Source organism: Lepidochelys kempii, chromosome 5 (genome assembly GCF_965140285.1).
Source record: "Lepidochelys kempii isolate rLepKem1 chromosome 5, rLepKem1.hap1, whole genome shotgun sequence".
NCBI lineage: Eukaryota > Metazoa > Chordata > Testudines > Cheloniidae > Lepidochelys > Lepidochelys kempii.
The window spans coordinates 26,882,732-26,905,806 of NC_136384.1; the positions used below are offsets into that span (position 1 = coordinate 26,882,732).

The 23,075-nt window shown below is 37.7% G+C and overlaps 1 protein-coding gene across 3 annotated transcripts in view; it reads left to right on the plus strand.

Moving 5' to 3' along the window:
- WDR70 (WD repeat domain 70) overlaps positions 1-23,075 on the plus strand; it is a 271,059-nt gene that overhangs the window by 158,992 nt on the left and 88,992 nt on the right. For all 3 annotated transcript variants that reach the window (XM_073343800.2, XM_073343799.2, XM_073343801.2), the window contains one exon: positions 6,224-6,398. In XM_073343800.2, coding sequence (XP_073199901.2) covers positions 6,224-6,398 — 175 coding nt within the window. The remainder of the gene's footprint in view (positions 1-6,223; positions 6,399-23,075) is intronic.

The following is a 23,075-nucleotide window of genomic DNA, read 5'->3' on the forward strand; positions in this document are numbered from 1 at the left end:
AACCTTCCTGACCATATCAGGTCTCCTGGCAGAGCCCATGGCATTGCAGGTAGCTTGCATCTCTGTTTTCCCACCCTAGGAGGACCATAGCAGGCTCAGCATGTAAAAGTCAGAAGAAATAATAATGTTCTGTGAAAAAATTAGATCTTTCTGAGAAAGAGGCTGGCATGTTTGCTGCCACAACATAATGCCCAGCATTGTGTTCTGAACCTCAAACTTTCCTTACTTCAATTTCCCTGAATTCTATTTCTATTCACACATCTCTTACTTAGCATTTGCAGGGCCAGGCACAGATGTTTGTGCCACTTGTGGAGGTGATGATAAAGTGTGTGCGTTCTGGTCACTTTTTTAAGTATATGGGTTTTCTGTATGATATTCTGTTTTTCTTTCTCTTCTCTATAAGTCAGAATTGCCAAAAGTGGCTGCCATGGTACTTTCATGTGGAACTTTGAATAGGGGAAACGATGAATTTTTGAGCTATTTGGGTGAGTTATCTGCAAAAAATTGAGGGAATTTTATGGAAAGTGATTTTTTGAGGATTTTAAACCCATATAAAATAACTGTGCTTAACATTATTTGTGCAAAATTCCATAGGATAAGTTTCGGCAAGTTTGGATAAGCCCTTGTAGAGGGGCATATATGGAACAAAAATGTATGTGACCCATATGGAAATACAATATCAATAATGAAGCAGTTAGGGAATATATGAACACTTATGAGCTCATGTGAAAGTAGCATCTTTTCATGTTAGTTCTCACCTCACCCATATATAAGCATTTTTGATCTGTGGCAGCAGTCTACCATGTGTTATACACAGGTGGATCCCTGTACGCATGCAGAGCCTTTTGAAGTCAACAGGTCTCCACACAGGCTCCACACAAGCTCCGGAGTCTTTCTGTCTCCAGTGCATTGCAATATCTGGAGTCTAATTCTGTATGTGGATCAAATATGTCCTTTCCACCTAGTAACAGTTCTGCATTGGAAAGGGGATGGATTGAATGACCCTAGTAGGTCACTTCTATCTCTGAGTTCTGTGGAACATTAGACTTGTGTCTCTACAGCTCCAGTGAGATTTGTATTTTGTTAATTAGTAGTTTATTTCTAGGCAGTCTCTTGATGTCATATTGACTATTGCACTCTATTTTTCACAATCCCACTGAAGTTTGACTCCCTTTGGGATTGTTAGGCTAATTAGATTTGTTCAAGGAAAACATGTGAATGGTTCTCAGTCCGTAAAGCCTGTGTGCTTTGTATAAATAAGGTCCTTTTATTAAGTAATTAGGAGGGTCTGTTGTGTTCTGTTTAGCTCAGATTAAGTGTGAGGACGGGATTATTAAATTCTCTGCCTTCCCTCATTCGTAATTGGGGATGTCAGAAAGGCTATGAAGTTCTGATTATGAACTTTTAGTGATGTTATTACACATCTACAACTCACTTATTTTTTTCTGTAGTATGTTTCTCATCCATTGTTATATTTGCTGTATTTCTCTGTGAGCTTTTTTGCACTTTGTGCTTATTTTACAGTCTGTAATGCTTAAAATAGTTATGAAAAAGTACTTCTTCCTGTAAAAACAACGAGGAGTTGTTGTGGCACCTTAGAGACTAACAAATTTATTTGGGCATAAGCTTTTGTGGGCTAAAACCCACTTCATCAGATGCATGGAGTGGAAAATACAGTAGAGAGGTATAAATACACAGCATATGAAAAGATGGGAGTTTGGCTCGTTAGCACTGACCCCCCACTTGGTAAGATATTCTCAACAGTTGACAAGAAGGGGTGAAATCACTTTTGTAGTGCTAATGAGGTCAATTTAATCAAGGTGGCCCATTTCAAACAGTTAACAAGAAGGTGTGAAAAGAAAAGGAGTACTTGTGGCACCTTAGAGACTAACCAATTTATTTGAGCATAAGCTTTCGTGAGCTACAGCTCACTTCATCGGATGCATACCGTGGAAACTGCAGCAGACTTTATATATACACAGAGAATATGAAACAATACCTCCTCCCACCCCACTGTCCTGCTGGTAATAGCTTATCTAAAGTGATCATCAGGTGGGCCATTTCCAGCACAAATCCAGGTTTTCTCACCCTCCACCCTCCCACACAAATTCACTCTCTTGCTGGTGATAGCCCATCCAAAGTGACAACTCTTTACACAATGTGCATGACAATCAAGTAGCACTAAGTAAGCACTAACTAAGTAGTAGCACTACTTGATTGTCATGCACATTGTGTAAAGAGTTGTCACTTTGGATGGGCTATCACCAGCAGGAGAGTGAATTTGTGTGTGGGGGGTGGAGGGTGAGTAAACCTGGATTTGTGCTGGAAATGGCCCACCTGATGATCACTTTAGATAAGCTATTACCAGCAGGACAGTGGGGTGGGAGGAGGTATTGTTTCATATTCTCTGTGTATATATAAAGTCTGCTGCAGTTTCCACGGTATGCATCCGATGAAGTGAGCTGTAGCTCACGAAAGCTTATGCTCAAATAAATTGGTTAGTCTCTAAGGTGCCACAAGTACTCCTTTTCTTTTTGCGAATACAGACTAACACGGCTGTTACTCTGAAAGAAGGTGTGAGTGTCAGCAGGGAGAAATTAGTTTTTATACTGACCCATCCACTCCCAGTCTTTATTCAGGCCTAATTTGATGGTGTCCAGTTTGTTGTCTATCAATGTGATATGTGCCACCAATACCCATCTGCCATGTACATTGGCTAAACTGGACAGTCTCTACACAAAGAATAAATGGACAGAAATCTGACCTCAAGAATTACAACATTCAAAAACCAGTAGGAGAACACTTCAATCTCCCTGGACACTCAATAACAGACTTAAAAGTGGCAATTCTTAAAAAAAAAAAAAAAAAAAAAAAAAAACTTAAAAAAAAAAACAGACTCCAACAAGAAACTGCAAAACTGGAATTAATTTGCAAACTGGAGCCTGCACCCTGAACCTCTTCCCGTACCCCAACCACCTGCCCAAGTCCCCTCCTGCACCCAAACTCCCTCCCAGATCCAGAAGTTGTTGACTTCTGAGTAACCAGTGAGGTATAATAGAAGCTGGTTTGTGCTGGCATGGTAAATCTAAGAATTGGAATATCCACCGGCTTTGATGATTGTCTGCCCCATTCTTTGCAGTTCACCCTTATTAAGTGACCTCAGCTGGCTCCCCTGGGATTCCGGTCACAGTAAATATTGGAATATCCACCAGCTTTGGGTATTGTCTACTCCATTCTTTGCAGTTCACCCTAATTGAGTAACCTCAGTGTGGCTCCCTGGGACCCCTGTCATAGGGCCTACAGAGAGCTTTCTGCTCTCTTCAGCTTTCCCAAGAGACTTTCTCCTGGCTCTGAGACCGATCTCACCTGCCCTTTTCTCACTGACTCTCTGACTGCTCTCTCACTGGGTCTCCTCCCTCTCAGATTCTCCCTGGGAGTGCCTGTTCTGGCACAGGGAGGCTGGATCTGCTTCATTTACAAGGGCTGTCTGCCTTGTGACAGTTCAGTACTTGGGTTTGTAGAAGAACATAGGCTTGGAAGGGGCTGTGGCTTAGTGAATCAGAATTGGGATAAATATTCTGTGTTTAGAGAGCAGGATCTGCATCCATTTAAATCTCTTTAATAGGTCATAATTTGTGTACTACAATGTTATTCTGAACAGTTCATTTTATTATCTCTCTCACCTGGAAGTCACAATATAGAGGGAGTATTAAAACACAAACGAAAGAGAGTGGGGAAAAAAACGTTCAGGAAACTTAACATTGAGCTTGATAATTAAATAAGCTGTTTAGTTCAACTTCTTGATCATGAAAATATCCTCATTACTTTTCCAAAAGAACATTCCTATCCTTCTCAAATTGTTTTGAATCACTTTTGGCAGTTATAAAAACGTAACAAATCTGTTTTGCAGATGTGGAATCTGCCATTTAAAAAAGTTAATTTTTAAAACTTGTATATATGATGTTTTTCGCATACATTTTCTTTTAAAAGAAAGTTATTATTTAGTAGCTAAACATGTTTATGTAGATTTTGATATCCTTCACTGTAAAAAATTAATTGTGATGGAAAGACAATATTGAACTTATAAGGTATAGTATTTAAAATACTATTATATGTAGTTTTTACTGAAATCCAGTTAACTTAGGTTTGTTGCAACGCAAGTGTGTGCTCAAAATAAGTGTTCTGTGTATGGACACATTTATCTAAAAAGACCCCTGCCATTTGACAGAACAATGAAAGGTGTCCAGCTATTACTTTTTTTCCCTTTATTTCTACCGGAGCTTGGAAAAGACTGTGCCATTACTTGTTTGTGCATAGTCTTCACCTTAATAAGTGTTGAAGAGTTGAAGGAGGCCACTTCTGGAAACCTTGCAAGGGTCTGATATAGCTTAGAACAGTTTTTTAAAGTTCCCCAAAATGTACAAGGCACCTTGCAAAACAAAGACACCGTTGCTACCCAGAAGAGATTACAGTCTAAATTTAACATGATATGAAACAAGTATTTATCAATAGGAGGAGAGAGAGGAAGGGGTGAGGAAAGACAAAAGTGACAATAATACTTGGTGTATGATCAGAATAAGTAATATGGTTAATCCCTGAAGCGTGTGTGTGTGTGAGAGAGAGAGAGAGAGAATTTTAAGAGAAATTTGAATTTGGTGAGGGAAGTGGGCTGTTATGAACAAGTTCAGGGAGGTCATTCCAAGTGTAAGCAGCAGCCTGAGATAAAGCATGAACGTGCCTGTGAAGGGTGGAGACTGAGTATGGAGATGGTTGTTGGCAGAGTGGAGCATGTCGAAGCATAGATAAACACTATGTGACGGGAAGGGCCTTGAAATGGGCCAGTGGGGATGTTTTTGCAGTGTCCTGCATGGAGCTCTTCCCAGCCCAACTCTAGTAAACATTTTTATCTATGAGCTGGAAGAAAATATCAGTTCATTGCAGATGATGCCAAACATAGGTTGAATGGTAAACAAGCCTGTTCTACATAGTAATCTGGTAAGATGGGCTCTTTTAAACATGCATTTTAAGGAAAGGGGCACTGTATTATGGAAAGCACTGACTGAAAAAGACTTGAGGGTCATTGTGGATATTAGCCAACTGAACAAGAGTGATTGATTGGCAATCCCTCGATTTCGAGGATGATCTCTACCACGGATTTACATATGGATCCTGAGATGACTCAGGAGTCTGATCCTGGAACTGCAAATTCACACACAGTAGGTACAGACATTTTGTGGCAGGCCAGCGGCTTGCTGGGAGAAAGTTATTTCTTTTTCCTTCCTCCTCTCTCTCTTTTCAGCTTTGAGGGCAAGGCGCTTCTCGAAGCGGGCCACTGTCTGATGGAGGATATAGCGCCATTGGGGTTGGTTGTGGCTTGCTCTTCCCAGCTTGTGATGTCCACATCAGTTTTCTTAAGATATGCTTTCAGCATGTCATTGTAGCATTTACTCTAACCATCACAGGATCTCTGACCATGAGTGAACTGAGAGTAGAGGACTTGTTATGGGAGGCAAGAGTGTGGCATCCGCACACAATGTCCAGCCCAGCAAAGTTGGTACATGAGGATCATTGCTTCAATTCTGGTGACATTGGCTTCAGCGAGGATGCTGGCGTTAGTGCGGTGATCTTGCCACTTGACGCAAAGGATCTTCCAGGTTGCGCATCCATAGACGAGTGTAGGAACAACAATTGTCTTATAGACCTGGATCTTGGTGTCCTACTGTAGGTCCTTGTGTCCTGTTCTGGGAAAATGGCTGCTTTGGTACAGTAGCATTTATTTTTGCCAGGAGAACCAATAAATTACGTTCTCTTGTATCATAGGCATTGTTTTCCCTGAGAACTTAGTGATATCTTTCTTTTTTTTAATTAATGATCTCCCTTCCCTTGCCAAATCCTGAAACACTTTTATGCATTAGATGCCAGAAGAGGTTTGAATTTTTATCTGGAAAGAACTCAACGTTTTAAAAGGACAGAAAACATTTGTGTCTAAGACAGTTTAAAGAATCCACCTGTGTCCCAGCCCTCTGTCCTTTTGGTGTTTATATGTATCTAAGAAACATAGAAGAGCTAGGCAAATATTATTCTTTCTTTAAAAATAAAATTACATACCATGTATTTTTAATTCAGTTATACTGAAAAAAGTGTTTGCCTCGTATCATCAAGGGAATTCTTTAATATGTGTTAACTGTTTGTAAAGCAATTATTTCTTTAAATCTCTTGCCAGAACTGTGAGGACATGGGATGTTAACAATGACAAAAAGCACAAAGGTGTGTTTAAACCACGGTCAGGTCAAGGTAAACGGGTGATTCCTACAACTTGCACATATAGCAGAGATGGTAAACTTATTGCAGCTGGCTGCCAAGATGGCTCCATCCAGATCTGGGACAGAAATATGAATGTAAGTGAAGTATACTTTTTAACTTTAGCATTTCATATATTAACAGTTTCTCTTGCTAAATTTTGAAGTAGTTTTAGGATGTTTTATATTTTATACTTAAAATATTTTTTTCTGAAAGACAAGTATTTAGTAAATGAGGTTTAATATTTCCTCTGCTACCATATCTCTGTCATCTCAGTGCCTGCTGCTACCCCACCCAAACAAATAATAGACTAGCTAGCAACCTGATTTTGTCTATTTTTTATATATGTAGTGACAGCTATAAATAAGTAAAGTACTATCTGTCTAAAGATAACAAGGTGACTATGAAGAAGCTGTCACTTCCTATAGGCTCTTATGACATTAAGAAGTACATGTCAGTGTTCTACTCCAGATGTTGAATAAATAATTCATCCACTTTGGAATGGGTGATACAGGTAATATACAGAGGAGAGTAAGGTCAAAGCACACAAAGATGGGAATGCACCTCAAGTAAAAATGTTTTCTTGTTTTGTCCAAAACGTGAAATTTAACATGGAGGTGATATTACTCCAAAAGATCCTTGACTGGAAATCCCAAAATTTCATGGTTATGCTACATCCTCAGATGGGTATGGTAATGAGTTAGATCCAGAGCATGTGGGCAAGACCCACCAGTCAGACACCTCGTAAAGAATTCTCTGAAGTCTGTCTCATTATACTATTCGCTACATAAAGTTAGCAAGCTCAGTCTTGAAACTGGTTAGATTTTTTGTCCCCACTGCTCCCATTGGAAGGCTGTTTCCGAATTTCACTCCTCTGATGGTTAGAAACCTTCATCTAATTTCAATGCTAAACTTACTGATGGCCAGTTTATATCGATTTGTTCTTGTGTCCACAGTGGCAGTTAACTTAAATAACTCCTCCTCCTTCCTGGTATTTATCTCTCTGATGTATTTATAGACATGATATCTCCCTTCAGCCTTCGTTTGGTTAGACTAAACAAGCCAGTCTCTTTGAGTCTCCTCTCATAAGGTAGGTTTTCCATTCCTTGGATCATCCTAGTAGCCCTTCTCTGCACCTGTTCCAGTTGGAATTCATCTTTCTTAGACATGGGAGACCAGAACTGCACATAGTATTCCAGATGAGGTCTCACCAATGCCTTGTATAATGGTACTAACACTTCCCTGTCTGTACTGACACCACCTTGCGTGATGCATCCTAGGATTGCATTAGCCTTTTTCACAGCTGCATCACATTGGTGTCTCATAGTCATCCTGTGGCCAACCAATACACCCAGGTCTTTCTCCTCCACTGTCACTTCCAACTGATAAATCCCCAGTTTATAGCAAAAATTATTGTTGTTAATCCCTAAACGCATGACCCTGCGCTATTAAATATCATCCCACTTCTATTACTCCAGTTTACAAGGTCATCCACATCTTCTTGTATGATATTCTTCCCCTCCTCCATATTGGCAATATCTCCCAAGTTTGTGTCAGATGCAGATTTTTATTAGCACACTCCCACTTTTTGTGACAACATCATTAATAAAAATGTTAAATAAGATTGGTCCCAAGGCTGATCCCTGAGGACCTCCACTATAACCTCCCTCCAGCGTGCCAGTTTAACGTTCAGTATGACGTGTTGTAGTCTCCCCTTTAACAAATTCCTTATTGACTTTCAATTATCATATTAATCCCCATTTTCTCCAATATAACTAATAATTTCCCATGTGGAACTGTATCAAATGTCTTGCTGAAATCCATGTAGATGAGATCTATTGAATTTCCTTTGTCTACAAAATCAGTTATTTGCTCAAAGAAGGAAATTGGGTTGGTCTGGCATGATCTACCTTTTGTAAAAACATGTTGTATTTTATCCCAATTATAGTTTATCTCTATGTCCTTAACTACTTTCTCTTTCAAAATTTGTTTCAAGATCTTGCATACAATTGAAGTCAAACTAACAGGCCTGTAGTTTCCTGGATCACTTTTTTTTCCCTTTCTTAAAAATAGGAGTTCAATTAGCAATTCTCCAGTCATAGTATACGACCCCCGAGTTTACAGATTAACAGTCCTCGCTATCGGACTTGCAATTTCATGTGCCAGTTCCTTTAATATTCTTTCATGGAGGTTATCCGGGCCCCCTAACTTAGTCCCATTAAACAAGTTTGACTTCCACCTCAGATGTGATAATTTCTACTTCCATATCCTGATTCCCATTAGCCATCCTGCCACTACTCCTACCTGGCTGCTCACAAAATATACAGAAAATTCAGCCGTTTTTTCAGTTACCAATAACTTTTGTTATCTTCTTTTCTATTATATTTATTCTCAGGTAAATTGTTAAAGCAAACTGAAGTCACTTGCAAATTGGGTGACAATGCACATGATTCCTTTATTTAATAACCTCCTTCCTAGCTTCTTAAATACACTGGCCCAGATCATTCCCTCCTGTAGTGAAATCAGTAGAAGGGGATTGGATAGGCTTGGACTCTATGACTATTCCCTTGGGTAGATCCTTCCACATTGTCCTCATGGACACCCCCAGCACCTCACTGAAAAATGTTACAGGACCTGGCCCCAAACCTGACTACCTCTTGGGATTTGCAGGCAGCCAGGCCCATGTGTACAGAGACACTGGACCGCCTACTGTGGCTCTGCCTTCCTCAGCTCACTGGCTGTTTGGCTCCAAAGGACTGCTCTTTCGGATTGCTGCTCTAGGGAAAGGCTACGTGGAAAAGATCACACAGACTGGGATTGTATTATCTCCCTGAGTAAGCTGTGCAGAACCAGGCAAGGGACATATACATCCCTCCTGGCCCATCTACCCCTCTCTGGCTTCCCCAGTCTCTGTATTTCCCCCAGGGCCACCCCCCCCCCCACATAGATACTAGACATGCAGAGATTTGACAGATGGTGCAGCAGAGATGGCAGTAAGGGGATGATCCACACAGGGAGGTACCTGTCACTGCCTGGATATTTGGGGCACACTGGCAATTCACAATGGTAAAAGAAAATATGCTAGAGACAAATTCATAATCCAGAGTGATCTCTTTATACCCCAAAATGCTAATTATTAAGTAATTTAAAATATTATTTATCAGTGTAAAGTCTAATTATTCATTTGTTTAGTCAGCATTTCCTGTATGGATGCCCACTTTTGGGGTATGAGAGTCCTTGGCGTATGGGGTCAGAACTTTATAGCCAGCAGGATCTGTTAGTACTTTGTGTGTACCCTCTCTGGGTAGGTTATTCCATAGATGCCAGTTACAATATGTCTTGCTTTTCTTCTGAAGCATCTAATACTGCTGTAGTCATGGATTGTTACTGCTTACTTAATTTCACAAGAATGAGCACCCACACAGGAAATACCCAAAGAAGACAGGGAATTTGTCAGTAATTGGTGCCTGAATACTATTGTCTGTATGGATCTATATTCCCTGCATGTTTTCCCCAGTTCTTCAAGACTATGGATTACTGATTCAGTGTCAGGAACTATGTCAATTAGAAACACTGTCCATTTTATACTCTTTGGCTCAAGCATACAACCCAACAGACACTAAAAAGCTTTGAGCTCATAAGTTATGGCCACATGCATCCTTAGAGTGTGGATCCTTACAGGTAGTCACCTCAGAGAACCAAAATTATTGGGATATAACTTTCTATACATCACATATGTTTTCATGGTTGTAAAAGTTTAGTAAAGAATTAAATGGAATTACATTGGGAGTAGCTAATATATTCTTATCTGAATTTCTGAATAAAACAATAATGTTGTCTGTGGGAATGTATGTTCAATTACCAATATTTGTATGTGGTGATGGTTAACTAATATATGAAGTCATGGCCATTTAAACATTTGTGCAAATCCTGCCATGTTGTTACATGACACTGTATTTCTAAGGAATACTATCCAGAAAGTCCTGTCATAGGGTTGTATTTGCAAATAACTGTGTTATAATCAATAGTGTAAATTATCAGAATAGGGCCCAATTATTTAGAAGCTGAAGTAGTAATAAGCACGAGTAGGAAAAAATTTCTTAGAGCCAAGCTTATGTTGTAAATCCTTAAAAACGTGACAACTCTAATACAACATGATGGCTTTATTGAACAAAAGGATATTGGCGAACAATTTTTCACTTAAATAAAGTATCATTATAATAGTAACCAGTTCAACTTCTGCTGTCAAAACTCTTAATTTGGAAAATGGGAACAAGCAATTTCGGGACTTCACAAAGATTAAGCAAAGTTTGATTGCAGTGAGGAAAGGGAAAGTATGCAGATATAAAGGGACAAAAAGCAAACTCCGATCATATTTAAAGTACACTTTGTATTTTTTGTGTCATCTATTTTTATTTCTGTTTTTATTTCCACTGTAAACCTAGTAAAACTTCCTAATGGCATGGAGTTTTTAGAACTCACTGTAAGTGTAAACTTGTTCTAACAGAATAATAAATTTTTCAGAGACTGGCTTTCATCACCTATGTATGCTCTTGATTTAAACATATACAGTATTGAAATATTAAACTTTCTGGTGTAGCTTTAACAATAGTGCTCTTGGTCATCTGCTTATTCATGTGCTTTTCTTTATGATCCTTTGTGTGTCTTTATAAAATGACATATTACAATGCTGATAGAGTGCACTTTAAGGTGATTATGAATAATTTAAAGATGTATTCCATGCATCTTTATCTCTTTTTCCAACCAGTGACCTCTAGGTAACTAAGGAGACTAAACCAGTTGTCAGAGAGAAATTAATCTTATAATCCTTCTTTTGAATTTGGATTTTTTTAAAAAAAGACTAAGATGATTTCCCTCTTCAGTGTTGTTGAGTCATTTAAAACTACACACATCTCTTTATTAAAACAATCATTACAATTTTGTTTCAATGGCATTTGAAGGTGTCTGTGTGCCTAACAGAAAAAATACTTGTGTATCCCTAAAACCAGGCATTTTGAAAAAGACAACATGGCCAAATAAAATCAATATTAAAAGCAGCATAAATAACTCGCCAATAAATTACCACATCAACAATAAATAAATACAACATAAAGGAACTCCTGGGGAAAATAGTGTTCTCAAATTTAAATTTTGAGATTTTTTCATTTGGCAAATAATCTCAATTTATCCTTTTTTCATTATAGCTATATATATATGCTATAAAAATTGTCCTGAAGAGGAATTAGGAAGAGTGTGAGCCTGAATAGTGCTCAGGATATAGGAGGGCATTCCAAGCATGAGAAAAGGCACAGAGGTGTTTGTGGAAGAAGGAAAGCAGGGAAATGTCAAGACATGTCAAATTGACACAAAGCATTGGGTGTAAGCAGTAGGAGATGAGACAGAAGTAGGCAGGAGCAAAGTTATGAAGAACCAAGAGGTGGGGATAAGGAGTTTAAATTTGATGCAGAAATATATAGGAGCGATGCTTTTCTTTTGTTTTTAGAGAGATTTTTTTTAGTATGTCCATTCATCAAACTGTCATTTGACTTTGTTGGAGTGCATGCAGTGTTTCATGTATGACTCAGACTTTACTGTATCACAATAAAATCCTTTCAGATTGGAAATTAAGGTTTATAGATGTATCCTGAAAAACACTTACTGCTCTGTAACAATACATCACTATTGTATGAAGGGACAAGCATTCTAAATAACTGTTTACATTAGACCAGTTGGTACCCATTCCCATGCCATTGTTGGGGACTGTGATTTGGCCCTTACAGAGCAGGAAGACAGACAAAACACAGTAATAGGATTTAAATCAGCCGCTACATTATCAATTCCATTCTAATAGAACAATCAGGCAAAAAATTATTCAGTGTGGGTAATGGGGGAGGTGATGGAGAGAGAATTGTGGGGAGGGGGGGCAGCTGTCCTGATTCACCCTCCCCCAGATAATTAAAAGGAGTTTCAACACCATTGCTGAAAACTCCCACAACCCTGCCTGGATTGCCACAAACCAAATTGGGGGATGAGAGGAGAGTTCCTTGCTTTACTAGACTTCAGGCCCATCCCTCTTCCTATAGGCAATATCATCCCATATACTTGGTCCCATGTACTTGGTTCCCAGGATCTGTGAACACCTTTAACCCCTCATACTGGACCCAAACATATTTTTAACAAACAAGATCATTAACCCAAAGCACCCTATTTATTGGGCCTCCAGTGTGCCAAGAGGAAGACCAACCCTCTTCCCCCCCCAGCCCCAAACAGCAGCCACTCCACAACACTGCAGCAAATTTGATAGAATACTACTTTCCCTGCCCCCATAAAAGCTTAATGCCCTCTGCATGCTTAGAAACTTGGTCTCAACCTGACACTAGGGGTGGGGGGAACACTTGCTGTCCTAGTATATGAAACGGGGCTAATAAAGCTCTTCCCTGGGTCGGTAAGAGACAGTCAGCTCCCATGGCACCCTTTGAAGCAGCTAGTCAGCTGCAATGCTGGCAGAAAGCCATCCCTCATGTAAACCCACCCCTGGCAGCCCACTGGGGAAGGTAGCAGAATCCACCTAGTAGGGCTCCATGTCTTTTCCTTGTCATAACATCTAGAGCAGCTCCACTGCTGGCTGTGGGAGCATTACCCTTCTGCTCCAGATATGACCAACAAGTATCACACCTGAGCACAGGAATCATGTTGGTTTGTCTTTTGAAGAAGCTATTGTGCTATAGTACTGTTAAACTATTTAATACACTGTAACATCATTAGGGTGAATAAAAGTTACATATAGTAAATGGTTTCAGAGTAGCAGCCGTGTTAGTCTGTATTCGCAAAAAGAAAAGGAGAACTTGTGGCACCTTAGAGACTAACCAGTTTATTTGAGCATAAGCTTTTGTGAGCTACAGCTCACTTCATCTGTTGCATGAAGTAAATGTATATAGTATATGTTTACATGACATATTGAAGTAGTATTAAGCAGGGTTTTGATTTTAGTCACTGTTTATCCGTAGTCTGTGTACAAATAAGCACTATAGTTGATATAGATTATAAAATATATATTTATAGCTTCCTATGCATTGCTCAAAATAATGTTATTTATAAAGCTTTTATTCAAAGACTTACTGCAACAAATGGAACACTCTCCCCCACTTGTCACATCTCTTCTCTGCCTATTTCTCATTCCTAGTCCCTAGTCATTAGCTAAGTCCATCAGATGTTAGTCCAAGCCACATGTCACTTTAGAAATTTATTCTGTAACATATTGCATTGTGGTGTTAAGGGCATGAATTTGGCCTTATGATCAGATTCACTTTTTCACTTATTACTGGTAACACGATTTTTGAATGTTTGATTCAGTTCTCCTTCTGCAGTTTTTTGGTGAAATTCCAAATCTCCCAGCTGTATGTCATGACAATAAAAATGCTTTGGAGGAACACTTTTTGTCTTCATGAAACAGACATTGTTATCTTGCTTCCCAAGCTAATGCTGAAGTTAGTCAAATGTACTCCAGCTTTGTCTTCCTTTTCTCTGAACTTTCCAACATGATCATGATCCATTCTAATCATCTGCCTTGGAGAGTTTTTTCATAGTCTCATAAATATGTACATTTTTCTCACTTGCACTATGTTGGCTGTATACATGGTTTCTCCTTAAGGTTCATGCGCATGTGCACAGACCATACACATTAGGAGAACTATCTGTCAACTTCTTAGAAGTATTTTGAACCACTCTCAGCTTGTCTGACAACTACAGATTTAAAGGGTAGGAAAATAACTTCACTCATGTTTATAATAGAATGAAAATAGTAGTATGAAATATTTAACCACATAATGACACATTGAAACAGTGCATTGGGTATTCTGAGGGTGGAAAAGAGAAGTGAATGGCAAGTGTAGGGAAGAGGACAAGGAAATGTGAGAAGAGATGTAGTTTAGGTAAAATTTTGAAGGACCTGCACAACCTTTTTCATTTGCAGATCAAAGCTGCCAAAATGTTAGATCTACCTGAAATATTAGTGAAGTTAAAATTATTGAATCCTTCTAAATATATTTTTAATACTGGAAGGGAGAACAGATAACTTCTACATGTCACAGTTTTCACCATTTGGAAATTGAGAATAATACCTGCCTTAAGATATGTTGTGAGGCTAAAATCACATTTATAAAGAATACTGAGATCCTTGAGGGGGTAGGTAAAAAATAGTGTGTTTTGTTAATTGAGTAACATTTCTGAAAGCTACCTACTGGCATTTTACTAAATTTTTCCATAGAGTCCATAACTGACAAGTCCCTGGAAACTATTGAGATGCTCTTCCTTGAGTATGTAGAGTGACTTTTCTGTATAATAGATACACTATCTGAATCCTGTTTCTCAGTCTCAGGGAGGGTCTTGGCTCATTTTGTAAGTTTGTGAGGTACATCATTATCATTTAAACCATTGTAAACAAAATAGTAAATGATTAATTTACAGCAGATAGATAGTAGTACTAGTGCTATCTTTTGTATACAGCAAAATATTAACCAAAAATGTAAAACATTTTGCAAGTCTCAGCATAATTTTTATTTGCTCTTAAGCTGATTGATTTTTTGCTGATGAAGAGGTGATATATTTAAAGGTGAATTTGTATTATTTTTTAATCTAATAATTTCATAGGAGGACTTACTATCAGTAATATGGTCAGTTCCTCATATTTTTTAGCTGTTTTTTCAGATATTTCTTACACAATGGCCCCAATATTAGTCTGCTACTGCTTGTACTTGTATTAAGTTTATATTCATTATTAAAGCTCTGCTTTGATGTTAAAATGCAGTAATATTTTATTTTAATGAGTTTCAAAGAGCCCAACCTCTGTTATATACTTACATTACAGAACTTAAAATACAATAATAATGAAGCCCTCTCCTATCCAAATAGACTGCTCACAGTAAAGTCACCAAGGTTGACAAAACGATAACCCTTATAACCATTTGCCGAACAACCCTCAAAAACCTGAAGGCAAAAGAAAAGACATGGGCCCTGTAATGTGCCCTAAAGATTAACAGATCTCAGCTCTGCACCTGGTAATTTACTAATACTCATCTTAAAAGTATTTTCCAAATAATTGTCTGATTTATAGAACTAAGATAAATATATTTCTGTAGTTAGCGATTGTTTGCTTTTAAAGGGTTTTCGTAAGCTTTAGGTTTTAATTGTAAAATGTGACAGCAGGGAAAAAAAGTTGTAACAGGGACTGTATTTTCAGATCTGAAAAGTTTTACAAATAATGGAGCCATTTTGAAGATATACTACACAACCAACAACATGGCTCTAGATTAGATAATGCACACAGACTGTGTAAGATTGATTTTTTTGGCCTAAGAGGGGTGACCTTTTTGCTTTAGACTGGGAATCTAAGCCCAGAACTTACTTGGAAAGTATTTTGTAAACTTTATCTTGCTGTCCTTATTAATGGACTTTACAGCTGATGTTGCCAGACAATGCAATGAAAGCAAATAGGATGATCTGAGACTTGCTGTTAATATTTTCTCCTTTAAATGAAAAGTCCTCTGCTGGAATGTGTGTGTATTTGTTAAAAGACTGATTTTTTTTTTTTTTTTTTTTTTGTGCAGTTGGAGTCTGCTCTTTCCATTTGTAAAGACCTAGCTCTCAGGGCTAAATAAATATTTGTGCCAAAATGTAGCCTCTTAAAAAGGAGGTTTTGTTTGTTTGGCTCACATCCACTCAAATGCAGCATTAAGTACCAGAACATCATGGAGACTTGTGCAATATTATAAGTTTTCATTTGTGGTAATTTAAAGCTTTCCAATATTGCTAGCTTGGTATATTCTCTCTATGCCAGGTAGGCTGTTCTCAGCACTAAAGCTACATGATATGCATTTGTGTGTCTCCCTTTTTTTTTCTTTATGTAGAATTAGGCTTTTCTTAACATCATCATTTCTTAAAAATATGTTTTTTTCAGTAAAACAAACCAATGTACTGATGGTTAAGTTTCTAAACCCTGTGGGTTAGGGGACAGAATAGGCTCACTGCTGCTCCTGCATGTCGTAAGAGGTGACTAAAGGGCAGGCTGCCTGGAGACGAATGGGCTCCTCCAGGTTAGAAATTTGCCCAAAACATACCATATGATGAGCAAGTCTATCATGTTCATACCAGATTGGTTGCAGCCTGGGTTAATAATGACCGCGCCAACCGTCTCCCACCAGGGCGGATGCGACAAGTATACTACTGGTGTAACCCCAACAAAGAGGATCCATGGAAGAGATAACATCACCATAGCCACATGGAACGTAGGACATTGAGACAAATAGGGAGGTTGAAAGAACTCGCATACGAAATGGAACAATACTTCTGGTACCTCCTAGAAATCTCTGAGGTCAGACAGAAGAACTTTGGAGAGGGACTAACGGAAGAAGGCCATGTACTCTATTACTATGAAGAAGACAAACATGTCAATGGCGTAGGATTTCTTGTGCGTAAAGATATCAAAAATTCAGTATTAGGATGCCACCCAATATCCAGCAGGCTTATTTCCATCTGTCTAAAGGCAGTACCGTTCAGTATCACAGTGGTACAAGTCTACGCCCCTGCAACAGTCTGTGACAATGAGCAATTTGAAGATTTTTACAATCATCTCCAAGACATCATTGATACGGTACACAAGAAAGATATCCTGATTGTACAGGGAGATTGGAATGTAAAGTGGGTACTGACGCACAGGCAGATTGGTGAGATTATTGTGGCCCTTTCCGTAATGCAGTAACCAATGAGAAAGGACTGAGACTTTTGGAGTTTGGCAGCTATAACAGTCTGGTTCTTGCAAACACAATAAGAGCACATAAAGCATCCAGATTATCAACGTGGCATGCATCTGATGGTTTGCATCACAGTCAGATCGACTACATCATGATGCAAAATTTTATTCTGGGATCAGTAGAGCTAAAACAAGGAGCTTCCCCGGTTCTGATATTGGAAGTGATCATGACCTTGTGGTGCTAAACTTTTGGCTGCAGCTAAGGAAAATCGTCAGGCCAAAGTTCACCAGAATCAAGTTTGATTTAGAGAGACTTAGAGACCGAAGCATTGCAGAGTCATTCCAAGCAATGATCGGCAGGGGTGGAGACAATTGGTTGATTGCTCATCAGTGATGGTGCCCCAATGACCATTTCATTCATGGTAGTGATAATGATGAAGTTTCTAAACAAACAGGTCAATATACAGAATATAGATATAGATCAGTAGAAATTCTGCAGCGTCTTACCCTAAGAACATGCCTACACGGGGATGTTACTTGGAATTTGTTTGTTTGTTCTAAGTGCACCGTGGAAAAAGGGGTAAACATTAAGGTGGCAAAATTTGCAGATGATACAAAACTACTCAAGATAGTTATGTCCCAAGCAGACTGTGAAGAACTACAAAAGAATGGGGAGAGGTAAATAGTGGTGTCCCCCAGAGGTCTGTATTGGGCCCAGTCCTATTCAACATATTCATAAATAATCTGGGAAAAGGGTTAAACTGTGAGGTGGCAAAATTTGCAGATACAGAACTATTCAAGATAGTTAAGTCCCAGGCAGACTGCTAAGAGCTACAAAACATAATCCAGACTATAGATATAAAACGAGGGGGGGTCTAAATTAGCTGTTACCACTCCAGAAAGAGATCTTGGAGTCATTGTGGGTAGTTCTCTGAAAACATCAACTCAGTATGCAGCAGCAGTCAAAAAAGCAAACAGAATGTTGGAAATCATTAAGAAAGGATAATAAGACAGAAAATATCATATTGTCTCTATATAAATCCATGGTACACCCACATCTTGAATACTGCGTGCAGAAGTGGTCACCCCATCTCAAAAAAGATATATTGGAATTGTAAAAGGTTCAGAAAATGGCAACCAAAATTATTAAGGATATGGAACGGCTGCCATATCAGGAGAGATTAATAAAACTGGGACTTTTCAGCTTGGAAAAGAGACGACTAAGGGGGGATATGATACAGGTCTATAAAATCATGACTGGTGTGGAGAAAGTAAATAAGGAAGTGTTATTTACTCCTTCTCATAACGCAAGAACTAGGAGTCACCAAATGAAATTAATAGGCAGCAGGTTTAAAACAAACAAAAGGAAATATTTTTTCACACAACGTACAATCAACCTGTGGAACTCCTTTCCAGAGGATGTTGTGAAGGCCAAGATTATAAAGAGTTCAAAAAAGAACTAGATAAATTCATGGAGGATAGGTCCATCAATGGCTATTAGCCAGTATGGGCAGGGATGTTGTCCCTAGCCTCTGTTTGCCAGAAGCTGGGTATGGGCAAGAGGGGATGGATCACTTGATGATTACCTGTTCTGTTCATTCCCTCTAGGGTACCTGGCATTGGCCACTGTCAGAAGACAGGATACTGGGCTAGATGGACCTTTGGTCTGACCCAGTATGGATGCTCTTATGTTCAGAATATCACTATTGTAAATAAACAACAGGCTTCTGTTTTGCCCCAAGCAAATAACAAACTAATGGATCCATAAAGATTTTGAAGAGAGCAGTCTCGCTACATCTGGAAATTTCTTGTGTTAAATATAAGACACCCAAATATACCAGGGGTAGTGAATAGGCGGACCGTGAGCCAATCCAGACCACCAGACACTTTTGAATGGATTGCAAAATCTATTTATTTATTTATTATTGTTTTGCAGTGTGAAAAATGTTTCTGTGGAGTCTGGACATTGATTATATCTTGACCAAAAAATTTGGACCTTGACAAAAAATAGACTGCCCCTGAAAAATAATGTATTTCTGTTTCAAACTCTAGGTACATTTTCCATAACCATACTATCCTATACTTTCATTCCATAGGTGTATGTGCCAGACCTTTGCTCTAGAAACTGGAAATCATACACTAGCTTGCCAGGAGCAAATATTAACACATTCATATGTTGTTTCTTTTTTTGTATGTGTCTGGTTCAGCCAGTACATCATAATCTGTACCCTGAAAGTAACAGCATATGATTGTCAGATTTTTTTCCTTTTTGCTAAGATAACATGTGCACTGCTATATTTCGAAGTGCATTTCTTCTTTATATAATAAACAATTTATAGTAGGGAACTATTTGACTGTTTGCAGTAGCTAGTATAGTGGTGAGAGGCAGTTCTAAAATCTTTGTCTTTCACCCCTGTTGGAAATACCAAAAGGATCCTTCTTTGAATTGGTGTATAGTCAAAGAAAGAAAGCTTATGCCATAATGAAGTATGTTCTTTCTTTGGTTTACTGCTGCGAGAGAGAGAATATATACTACAGAAATCGTTGAGAAACTACACAGTTCGAGTAGAAAACAGTTTTTTTAAATATTGGAAACACTATAGTTACATAAGTAGAGCGATTAATATGATGGCATTTAAATATAGCACGTCGGGTATTGAGACCCTTACTCGGGCAAATCCCCATTCACTTTAAGGACTTGGTCTAATAACATTAAATTTGCATTTTTTTTCATAGCTTAAAAAATAATATGAAGAGTGACCTTTATGAGTAGAGTCAGAAAATAAAAAAGTTCCAAATTTTGTTCTAACAAGATGATAGCTCACAGAGGTGAACTGAGTTTCCAAAGTGAAGATTTCTAGATACTCTAATATATACACCACTGACACAAGCTAAGCCCATTATTGGTTTGGAGCCAGGTAGGATCTGTAATTTAGGAAAAGAATTTTATACTTGTCTGTGTAATGGGAAATTAGCATAGGGCGTGAGTGTTTTCATTGTAGTTTTTTAGTATGTTGCTCTTTCTTGAGACAGGTGAGAAGGACAGTAGATTGGTACAGTATGTTTTGCACAAACAAGGATAAACATAACTTCGTGCAGCTCCTAATCTTTACATTTATATTATTACAAAGAATCCTAGAATTCATATCTCTTGCCATACTCAGGATAATAATTTTGCTGATACTGATGCAGATTTGTAAAAGTCCTCACAAAAACATGTCATATAAATTATTTTAGACTTTTGAGAGGCTAGACACAGACTGAAGACAGTTGAGGAAAAAAATAAACCAGAAATATTTCCAAGACAAGTTGATTTTGATCTAGCATTAATTACAAGCAGGTTTTTGGTTGGTTTGTTTTTTTGGCCCCGTAGATGTTTGTTTTCTTGCATGATTGAGAAATGTCACCTTCTGGAAGTCGATTTTTAAATACCATGCAACATGTATCCAGTTTTCTTGTCTCTCCCAGCCTTCCATTTGGGTGCAACTGTAGTGGGTGCTTGCTTCTGTTTCCTAATCAAGTTTTAGACAACTTTATGCTATGTTTTATTGGTTTGTCAGTGAAGAACAAAGTAAATGAGATGAATAAACAGTAGGGTAAAATAGAGCAGGCTGAAATTTTTTGACAAAAAGTTTACAATTTAAAAAAATGGCTTTGGCAAAAATGAAATTTTTCAATTAAAAATGTTTTTTGATCAAATATTTTAATTTTTTCAGTGGGGAAATTTTGAGTCAAATAATTGTTTCCTTTTTAAAATTGAAAATTTTTTGAAATGGTGAATTTAACTTTTCCCTTTTTCTCCATCTTTTTTTCTTTTTTGCTATTGCTTTCTAATTTGGTTTGGTTTCCTTTTTCCACTCAAATTGTCAAATTTCCTTAACTTTGTATAAGTTGTGGTATCAAAAGGAAAAATGTAACATAACTTGCCATTCTGAGACCTAGGCAGCAGATTATCCCAGATATACCAACTGTAGGGTTCTTACATCTTCCTCAGAGACATCTGATACTGCCTACTTTAAGAAGCAGGAAACTGAACTAGATGGACTTCAGTTCTGATGCAATTCCTTTGTTTCTATGTAAATTTTTCTAAAATAAAGTTTTGAAAAGTTGGAGTGGCAAAAGGAAACAAAGGAAGTGCTTATAGAAAAGTTATAAGATTGCACATCAAAATACAGTGGATCAATTTTTGTTGGATTAACTTTATTACAATCAGTGGGGTTTACAGCAGGAATGAATTTGGTCCAATGTTTTAGACCCATAATTGCAATAATTGTGGTTATTAGAAGATACTGTTTTGTGTACTGATAATATCATCAAGCAGTTTTTGTCTTCAAAGCTATTTACAGACATCAGTTTATTAAAACTTGTAACACCCCTGTAGCAAGGTAGAAAGAAAAGGAGTACTTGTGGCACCTTAGAGACTAACCAGTTTATTTTTTGATCAAATATTTTAATTTTTTCAGTGGGGAAATTTTGAAACAAATAATTGTTTCCTTTTTAAAATTGAAAATTTTTTGAAATGGTGAATTTAACTTTTCCCTTTTTCTCCATCTTTTTTTCTTTTTTGCTATTGCTTTAAACTTTTTGTCAAAACATTTCAAAATAAACTGGTTAGTCTCTAAGGTGCCACAAGTACTCCTTTTCTTTTTGTGAATACAGACTAACACGGCTGTTACTCTGAAACATAGCTAGGTAGGCAGATATTACTATTCCCATTTGCAGATGGTGAGACATGGCCAGAAAAGTTATTTGACTTATCTATGATCACAGCTGTGGAGACACTATCACTGTTGGGATTGAAATTTAGGAGTTTCAAGCTTTTAAATCTATTCTTAGACCAGACAATGACACCTCTCACCAGCAGTTAGAGATCTGTCAGAGGAAGCCAGCACAGACATACAAAATAAAAATTACATATTCTAAAAAAATCTCTCTAATTTGGTAATCTTTATTGAGTGAGTTTCTTTGGATTCTAGTTAGAACACTCATAATTAAACCAGCTATTTTTCAGATAATCATACGTTAGCTTATTAAGCAAAATAAAATAACAATTCTTTTTCATAATGTCCCTACTACATAAAGCTTGTTTTTAGCAGATGTTGATACAAAACAGTTAGCAGAAAGGGTGGTGAAATAGGTGGAGCATTTTCCAGCTGTGTTTTATTTAATGTATGACTGTTGTGATACTACGCAGACTGAAACCAGATATATCCATGGAACAGCTGCCTTCCTTGAACCACGTTAATTTTCTCATGAGATAGAGAACTCAGTTTGGTGTTGATTATGAATATTTACATTTCACACATTTTGTATGTGTAAGTGTTTGTGTGTGTAGATAATGAATGTATATGTATGTAATAAATACATATTTATATCTAGATACTAGTTTATTTCATCAGATCCTGATTTCTCTCAATCTTTCTAATCTATAGTTATCTAAAGAGTAAGAAAACTCACAGCATATAATTTTTCATTTTGGCTAAGTTATGTACCATGTAATTTTAAAATTAAGAAATTTTCTTGTGATGTATTTGATTGCCATTTCACTTTTATCATGTACGTCTGTCTGAACTTGGTTTTCCACGTTTTGGTTCAAAGTAATTGGCTGCATTCAATGCTAAGTGATCATATTTAATTTTCTTTCCTGTGAATCATACTGGCTTTGATTGAACAGTCAAGATTTTCAAAAATAGGAGCCTAAAGTTAGGTTTGATTTTTCAAAAACTGTGAGAACCCAGGAAATCCCACTGAAGTCAGTGGAAGACGGTGAGTCTCAGCACTTCAAAAAAAAAAAAAAAAAATCCGGCACATGAGCATTTGCTTGAGTACTTTTCCACATCTGGATTTTTAAGAACTATTTGTTATAATAATTTAATTTATGTTGGTATAGCCATAATGACCTGGAAGCTGAGAGATGTGAAAACACAGTGCTCACTCTTCAGAGCTCGTTTATATTGTTTAAATTTTCTATTGTGGTAGCATCTACTGGCCAGCCAGCACAGGGCCCCTTGTGCTACATTCTATAGTA